General features: G+C 33.0%; 1 protein-coding gene across 1 annotated transcript in view; it reads left to right on the top strand.

Annotated features, from left to right (window-relative positions):
• LOC110452867 (tolloid-like protein 2) overlaps positions 1-10,006 on the top strand; it is a 78,749-nt gene that overhangs the window by 33,701 nt on the left and 35,042 nt on the right. Inside the window, exons 5-6 of the mRNA XM_021501591.1 lie at positions 7,803-7,981; positions 9,007-9,234. Of these exons, the coding sequence (XP_021357266.1) occupies positions 7,803-7,981; positions 9,007-9,234 (407 nt within the window). The remainder of the gene's footprint in view (positions 1-7,802; positions 7,982-9,006; positions 9,235-10,006) is intronic.

Raw genomic sequence — 10,006 nt, 5'->3', positions numbered from 1 at the left:
TAACCAATAAGCTGTAAATTGTCCGGGGCAATCTAGAGGCCCAGAACACTGACAGTACTTAGAAACAACATAGTTAACCAATAAGCTGTAAATTGTCCGGGGCAATCTAGAGGCCCAGAACACTGACAGTACTTAGAAACAACATAGTTAACCATAAATTGTTATCAGTGACTACATCGGGGACCAGAACCTTATCAAAAATGTGTGGGGGGTTCAAATACTGACCGTTCTAGGGACTACAATATATATGAAAAAATATAACATGTTAATGGTTATAAATAAAGACAATAGTCAATTTAATTATAACATGTTAATGGTTATATATAAAGACAACAGTCAATTTAATTATAACATACGGTAACATACAAATACTTTTACACAAAACAAAAAAGTATTAATTCTAAAATCAACAGTCCGTAATTAGATAATTCATGTATAACAGTAGTCAATGCGAATGCTATTTTAGCAAAGCTCTTGTAAACAATAGCCATTGTTTACGTATCTTATAACAATACTTAAAACGTTTCTATAAACAATAGTCAATACTTCTATTTTATATGCATAAATATTGCTCTATGCTTAACAACTATGTATGATTGTCAGTTCTTATATAGATAGTCACTTTATACCTTATATAGAACGTCACTTTATACCTTTTATAAGCAGCTAGCAATACTGATATTTTGTAAAAACAAAAAAGATAATTCTAGTAGCATTAACATACATTTCTCAATTTAAACAATTGTCACTACTTTGTACCACAAACAATGTTAAAAAATACATGTATATTTACAAAATCGAATGTTAAGTTTTACAAGCAATAAACAGTACTTATAGTTTTTGCCATTACATAATTTTTTGATAAACAATTGTAAATATCTCAAATTTCAAAACAAGTCAACACATTGGTTTCATAAAACTAGTCAATACAGGTTTTCTTTTTTTTATAAATAATAATCCATAAATCTGTATTTTTCATAAGCAATAGCAAATAGATACATCCTGTAAACAATAATCATTAATTATGTTTTCACAAAAACATTTAATTGTTCTGTTCTAAAACATGAATATTAGGGATTAAAAATTGCTTCAAAACATTCAATTGGAAACAGTTACCCGATTTGCTTTTTTATTTAACAATGCACTCTTCTTTCAAATCGAAATGACAACGAGGGAACGCTCAATCGTTATTAAACGAAATGGTTATTTTAGCACACAATGGTAGTTGATAACGCAACAGAAGTAGCTGTTTCTTACTAGGAACACATCCTTTGTGATCGACAGCTGATGAATCGTAAGCGTCAAAAACGGCTTATGTCATTTAGTTTCGAAGATGTTAGTATAGTAAATTGAGATTTAACTCTCTACATTGATTCGGTTCAATAGGCAATCTTGTTTGTCCATGGCGACTTAATTATATCTACAGCAAAGCTAGATATATGTTAATAACGACTTGAAAACAAAGCTAGATATATGTTAATGACGACTCGAAGACAAAGCTAGATATATGTTAATAACGACTGGAAGACAGAGCTAGATATATATTAATAACGACTTGAAGACAAAGCTAGATATATGTTGATAACGACTCGAAGACAAAGCTAGATATATATGTTAATAACGGCTCGAAGACAAAGCTAGATATATGTTAATAACGACTCGAAGACAAAGCTAGATATATGTTAATAAGGACTCGAAAACAAAGCTAGATATATGTTAATAACGACTTGAAAACAAAGCTAGATATATGTTAATAACGACTCGAAAACAAAGCTAGATATATGTTAATAACGACTGGAAGACAGAGCTAGATATATATTAATAACGACTTGAAGACAAAGCTAGATATATGTTGATAACGACTCGAAGACAAAGCTAGATATATATGTTAATAACGGCTCGAAGACAAAGCTAGATATATGTTAATAACGACTCGAAGACAAAGCTAGATATATGTTAATAAGGACTCGAAAACAAAGCTAGATATATGTTAATAACGACTTGAAAACAAAGCTAGATATATGTTAATAACGACTCGAAAACAAAGCTAGATATATGTTAATAACGACTNAAGCTAGATATATGTTAATAACGACTCGAAGACAAAGCTAGATATATGTTAATAACGACTCGAAGACAAAGCTAGATAAATGTTGATAACGACTCGAAAACAAAGCTAGATATATGTTAATAACGACATGAAAACAAAGCTAGATATATGTTCTTAACGACTCGAAGACAAAGCTAGATATATGTTATTAACGACTCGAAGACAAAGCTAGATAAATAATAATAACGACTCGAAGACAAAGCTAGATATATGTTAATAACGACATGAAAACAAAGCTAGATATATGTTATTAACGACTCGAAGACAAAGCTAGATAAATGATAATAACGATTTGAAGACAAAGCTAGATAGATGTTAATAACGACTAGAAGACAAAGCTAGATAGATGTTAATAACGACTTGAAAACAAAGCTAGATAAATGTTAATAAAGATTTGAAGACAAAGCTAGATACAAATAATATCGACTCGAAGACAAAGCTAGATAAAAATAATAACGACTCGAAAACAAAGCTAGATATGTGTTAATAGCGACTGGAAGACAGAGCTAGACTAGATATATGTTAATGACGACTCGAAGACAAAAATAGATATATGTTAATGACGACTCGAAGACAAAACGAGATAAATAATAATAACGACTCGAAGACGAAGCTAGATACAAATAATACCGACTCGAAGACAAAACTAGATAAATGTTAATAACGATTTGAAGACAAAGCTAGATAGATGTTAATAACGACTCGAAGATAAAGCTAGATATATGCTAATAACGACTGGAAGACCGAGCTAGATATATGTTCTTAACGACTCGAAGAAAAAGCTAGATATATGTGAATAACGACTCGAAGAAAAAGCTAGATATATGCTAATAACGACTGGAAGACAAAGCTAGATACAAATAATATCGACTCGAAGACAAAACTAGATAAATGTTAATAACAACTTGAAGACAAAGCTCGATATATGTTAATAACAACTTGAAGACAAAGCTCGATATATGTTAATAACGGCGTGAAAACAAAGCTAGATAAAAATAATAACGACTCAAAGACAAAGCTAGATACAAATAATACCGACTCGAAGACAAAGCTAGATATATGTTAATAACGACTCGAAGACAAAGCTAGATACAAATAATAACGACTCGAAGACAAAGCTAGATAAATGTTAATAACGATTTGAAGACAAAGCTAGATATATGTTAATAACGACTCGAAGACAAAGCTAGATATATGTTAATAACGACTTGAAGACAAAGCTAGATATATGTTAATAACGACTCGAAGACAAAGCTAGATATATGTTAATAACGACTGGAAGACAGAGCTAGATAAATGTTAATAACGACTGGAAGACAAAGCTAGATATATATTAATAACGACTTGAAGACAAAGCCAGATATATGTTAATAACGACTCGAAGACAAAGCTAGATATATGTTAATAACGACTCGAAGAAGGACTTTCTGTTAATTGTCTTTTGGTCCACTGACTGCAGATGGTGACTGCATGAATTTATTGATTTGGACTGAGTAGGATTGGGGTTGTGGAGGATAGGACAAATGTCCAACATGAGGTCATGTATGGCCACTGACCAGCTCCGGTAATGGGTCTGTCTCAACAGGCCAGTCCTCTGATTTATAGACAGTGTCTCCTGATCAGCGGAGCCAAACAAAACACACCACTGTAACAAATTACCTTCTAAAAACAAATAAAGTATCCTCATCTTCGTCTGCATCTCTGACCTTCAGCTGTCTGACCCTGAGATGTGAGTAGTTATTGGCCCGATTGGTGTACATTTCACAACCAATCGGTGGTTTGACCCATGTAATTGGTATCTATAATACACTGAGAGCACTGAAGGTGATGTAGAACAACGATAAGGCGCTCATAGAAATGCTTGGGCCTCATTTTATCATTCAATTTATCTACAAAAATCGAATAATCAAACTCTGGTTTCAGCCAAGTCATTCTTAGCCTTATGTATCGTCCTAAATTGTGCTGGGTTCTTGAGTGAGTTCTGAACCAGGACTAGCCTGACCTAAGCATGGTGCAAATAGAGGTTGACTAGGACTGACCTGGCTTACATAAAATTATGGTCAACCATGCTCATGGCAGATTCACAGTGGTCCTATGCTTACGTCATTTGTCTTAAGATGTAAAATGTATGTCAAATGAATGAGAACTGAAAATTTATCAAATATGATTTATTGTAAAGGCATCTATAGGTGGAGTTGTACTATAAGCTATAATAGGTATTACAGGAAAGTATTACTCTATAACTATAATAAGTATCTACATGTAGAGTTTTACTCTATACTATAATTGGTATCTACAGGTAGAGCTTTACTCTATAACTATAATAGGTATCTACATGTAGAACTTTACTCTATACTATAATAGGTATCTACATGTAGAGTTTTACTCTATACTATAATAGGTATCTACATGTAGAGCTTTACTCTATACTATAATAGGTATCTACATGTAGAGTTTTACTATATACTATAATAGGTATCTACATGTAGAGCTTTACTCTATACTATAATAGGTATTTACATGTAGAGTTTTACTCTTTACTATAATAGGTATCTACATGTAGAGTTTTACTCTATACTATAATAGGTATTTACCTGGGAGCACTGAAGGTGATGTAGAACAACGATAAGGCGCTCATAGAAATGCTTGGGCCTCATTTTATCATTCAATTTATCTACAAAAATCGAATAATCAAACTCTGGTTTCAGCCAAGTCATTCTTAGCCTTATGTATCGTCCTAAATTGTGCTGGGTTCTTGAGTGAGTTCTGAACCAGGACTAGCCTGACCTAAGCATGGTGCAAATAGAGGTTGACTAGGACTGACCTGGCTTACATAAAATTATGGTCAACCATGCTCATGGCAGATTCACAGTGGTCCTATGCTTACGTCATTTGTCTTAAGATGTAAAATGTATGTCAAATGAATGAGAACTGAAAATTTATCAAATATGATTTATTGTAAAGGCATCTATAGGTGGAGTTGTACTATAAGCTATAATAGGTATTACAGGAAAGTATTACTCTATAACTATAATAAGTATCTACATGTAGAGTTTTACTCTATACTATAATTGGTATCTACATGTAGAGCTTTACTCTATAACTATAATAGGTATCTACATGTAGAGTTTTACTCTATACTATAATAGGTATTTACATGTAGAGTTTTACTCTATACTATAATAGGTATCTACAGGTGGCGTTTTACTCTATTACTATAATAGGTATTTACATGTAGAGTTTTACTCTATACTATAATAGGTATTTACATGTAGAGTTTTACTCTATACTATAATAGGTATCTACAGGTGGCGTTTTACTCTATAACTATAATAGGTATTTACATGTAGAGTTTTACTCTATACTATAATAGGTATCTACAGGTGGAGTTTTACTCTATACTATAATAGGTATCTACATGTAGAGCTTTACTCTATACTATAATAGGTATCTGCATGTAGAGTTTTACTCTATAACTATAATAGGTATCTACAGTAGAGTTTTACTCTATACTATAATAGGTATCTACATGTAAAGTTTTACTCTATAAATATAATAGGTATCTACATGTAGAGTTTTACTCTATACTATGATAGGTATCTACAGGTGAGTTTTACTCTATAACTATAATAGGTAACTACATGTAGAGTTTTACTCTATACTATAAAAGGCATCTACATGTAGAGCTTTACTCTATAACTATAATAGGTATCTACAGGTAGAGTTTTACTCTATACTATAATAGGTATTTACATGTGGAACTTTACTCTATACTATAATAGGTATCTACATGTAGAGTTTTACTCTATACTATAATAGGTATCTACATGTGGCGTTTTACTCTATAACTATAATAGGTATTTACATGTAGAGTTTTACTCTATACTATAATAGGTATCTACATGTAGAACTTTACTCTATAACTATAATAGGTATCTACATGTAGAGTTTTACTCTATAACTATAATAGGTATCTACATGTAGAGTTTTACTCTATACTATAATAGGTATCTACAGGTGGCGTTTTACTCTATAACTATAATAGGTATTTACATGTAGAGTTTTTCTCTATAATATAATAGGTATCTACAGGTGGAGTTTTACTCTATACTATAATAGGTATCTACATGTAGAGTTTTACTCTATACTATAATAGGTATCTACATGTAGAGCTTTACTCTATACTATAATAGGTATCTACATGTAGAACTTTACTCTATACTATAATAGGTATCTACATGTAGAGTTTTACTCTGTACTATAATAGGTATTTACATGTAGAGTTTTACTCTATACTATAATAGGTATCTACAGGTGGCGTTTTACTCTATAACTATAATAGGTATTTACATGTAGAGTTTTACTCTATACTATAATAGGTATCTACAGGTGGAGTTTTACTCTATACTATAATAGGTATCTACATGTGGCGTTTTACTCTATAACTATAATAGGTAACTACATGTAGAGTTTTACTCTATACTATAATAGGTATCTACAGGTAGAGTTTTACTCTATACTATAATAGGTATCTACATGTAGAGCTTTACTCTATACTATAATAGGTATCTGCATGTAGAGTTTTACTCTATAACTATAATAGGTATCTACAGTAGAGTTTTACTCTATACTATAATAGGTATCTACATGTAAAGTTTTACTCTATAAATATAATAGGTATCTACATGTAGAGTTTTACTCTATACTATAATAGGTATCTACAGGTGGGTTTTACTCTAAACTATAATAGGTATCTACATTTAGAGAATTACCCTAATTTTAATAGGAATATATCTTGCTACCGTTACAGGTAAGATATACCGTAACTACACCTGCAGTATAATAAACATGTGTTGACCAGATTTCAGTGCGGCCGTTATTGATAGATACTTAGCTTCCTGCTGGCTCCGTACACGTGGGGGGCATGCTAACTCGATCTAGTTGCAAATCTATCTAGGCATAGTATTTTTATCCCAATGGAAATCTTTCTTATATATGTTTTGAGAGTGTAATACACTGCTTTGATTGGCCTGCAGCCAGCTGGACGGGGTTTGTAAACACATTAGGATGTTTGTCAGGTGCATGTTATTTATACCCTCTACATTATTACTCGATTGTACTTTGATGATCTGCTAAAGAAATCTGTCAGGAGATAGGTGTCTTTATATGTAACACATTGGTTCTTGAATTTGGGGTGTATTAGACATGGTAACATACTGCACAAGGAGGGCGAAAGTAATCGCCATTAAAGCCAGCATCCTTATAATACATTTATTGATCATTATTCACACCTGTCAAAAAGTGTCATAAATTCCAACTGTGTTGCTCTGAGCAGGCACACCAAGTTTTATGATTGTTAGCGGTAAACATTTTGACAAATAATTTTTCTTTTTGATCTTGAATTGGGAGATAATTTATATTTATATTTATATATTGTCTGTTATTCGCTCTATTTGACAGCACAATCTATGTTAATAAAAAAAATTGAAATGAAAATGAAACACACCATAGATATACTGTAAACAATTAAAGACTGTTATTGCAGGTCGTATTTGATAACAGTACAATTCCTAGAAGCTATCTAAATTCTAAAGATTTCAGTTATGTACATATATAAACTCAGTCATTATAATTGAAATTGAAACATTATTTAACTTTTGAAAATAAAGGAAATGTTGTTGATTTTTTGCAGATGTTGTTCATTCGTTGGCAAGAGGGGAAGTGGTGCACAAGCAATATCAATAGGGAAAAACTGTGACAAATTTGGAATAGTTGTCCATGAGCTGGGCCATGTCATTGGATTCTGGCATGAACATACACGACCGGACAGGGATGACCACGTACAGATAATATACAAAAACATCATGCCAGGTGAGTTGTGCGATCACAAAATAGAAGTCACATCACAAAGTTCTTAACTCGCATTGCTGGTCATAAAGTTTATACACAATGTTTGTTTTTACTTGTTTTAATACACTTTGTTTACACCGTTGTTTATGGTACGAGATGTAAACTACTTCATCAAATCCAGAAATGATCTTAGCTGTGAAAAGGATACTAAGCCCAACAAACCAAATAATACACGGTTTTCGCTCCCATATTCAAAATCAATATTGCTTACTTCCGTGTTTATCTCCTTTTTTAAAATTGCATATTGTTCACCACTTTCTTAATATCGTATATTGATTGTTCTCTCCTCTAAATCTATATCGTATATTGATTGTTCTCTCCTCTAAATCTATATCGTATATTGATTGTTCTCTCCTCTAAATCTATATCGTATATTGATTGTTCTCTCCTCTAAATCTATATCGTATATTGATTGTTCTCTCCTCTAAATCTATATCGTATATTGATTGTTCTCTCCTCTAAATCTATATCGTATATTGATTGTTCTCTCCTCTAAATCTATATCGTATATTGATTGTTCTCTCCTCTAAATCTATATCGTATATTGATTGTTCTCTCCTCTAAATCTATATCGTATATTGATTGTTCTCTCCTCTAAATCTATATCGTATATTGATTGTTCTCTCCTCTAAATCTATATCGTATATTGATTGTTCTCTCCTCTAAATCTATATCGTATATTGATTGTTCTCTCCTCTAAATCTATATCGTATATTGATTGTTCTCTCCTCTAAATCTATATCGTATATTGATTGTTCTCTCCTCTAAATCTATATCGTATATTGATTGTTCTCTCCTCTAAATCTATATCGTTTATTGATTGTTCTCTCCTTTAAATCTATATCGTATATTGATTGTTCTCTCCTCTAAATCTATATCGTATATTGATTGTTCTCTCCTTTAAACTTTATCTGTTTTCCATGTTAAGATTAAGATGAGTTATCAAGTGTCCCAATATTTGTTTTTATTTCATATGGAACATCCAGGCCAGGAATATAATTTCAACAAATTGACAGAGAGTGAGGTAAATTCCCTTGGAGAGGAATATGATTATGGAAGTATCATGCACTATGCCACGAACACATTTGCTAGAGCAACTTATGTGGATACTATTCTGCCAAGGAAGAAAACGGATGTTTACCCTGAGATAGGACAGAGAGTCCGTCTTAGTCCAGGGGACATAAGGCAAGCCAACAAACTATACAAATGTCAAAGTAAGTAGTGTACTGTCACCTAGCCCTAGTCCATAGAGTAGTGTCTTGTCGTGGTATCTATCCCTAGTCCATTGAGTAGTGTCTTGTCGTGGTATCTATCCCTGGTCAATTGAGTAGTGTCTTGTCGTGGTATCTATTCCTAGGCCATTGAGTAGTGTACTGTCACCTAGTCCTAGTCCATTGAGTACTGTACTGTCACCTAGCCCTAGTCCATTGAGTACTGTACTGTCACCAAGGCCTGTTCCATGGAGTAGTGTATTGTCGTGGTATCTAGCCCTAGTCCATTGATTAGTGTACTCTCACCTAGTCCTAGGCCATTGAATAGTGTCCTGTCGTGGTATCTAGCCCTAGTCCATTGAGTAGTGTATTGTCACCTAGCCCTGTTCCTTGGAGAAGTGTACTGTCACCTAGTCCTAGGCCATTGAATAGTGTCCTGTCGTGGTATCTAGCCCTATTCCATTGCGTAGTGTACTGTCACCTAGTCCTAGGCCATTGAGTAGTGTATTGTCACCTAGTCCTAGTCCATTGAGCAGTGTACTGTCACCTAGTCCTTGTCCATAGAGTAGTGTAATGTCACCTAGTCCTAGGCCATTGAGTAGTGTATTGTCGTGGTATTCTGCCCTAGTCCATGGAGTAGTGTATCGTCACATATCACTAGTCCATTGAGTAGTGTCTTGTCTTGGTATCTATCCCTAGTCCATTGAGTAGTGTCTTGTCGTGGTATCTATCCCTAGTCCATTGAGTAGTGTCTTGTCGTGGTATCTATCCCTAG

This window comes from Mizuhopecten yessoensis, unplaced genomic scaffold (genome assembly GCF_002113885.1).
Source record: "Mizuhopecten yessoensis strain PY_sf001 unplaced genomic scaffold, ASM211388v2 scaffold6941, whole genome shotgun sequence".
Classification (NCBI taxonomy): domain Eukaryota; kingdom Metazoa; phylum Mollusca; class Bivalvia; order Pectinida; family Pectinidae; genus Mizuhopecten; species Mizuhopecten yessoensis.
The sequence above is the reverse complement of the archived record's forward strand: the minus strand, read 5'-3'. Positions and strand labels throughout refer to the sequence as shown.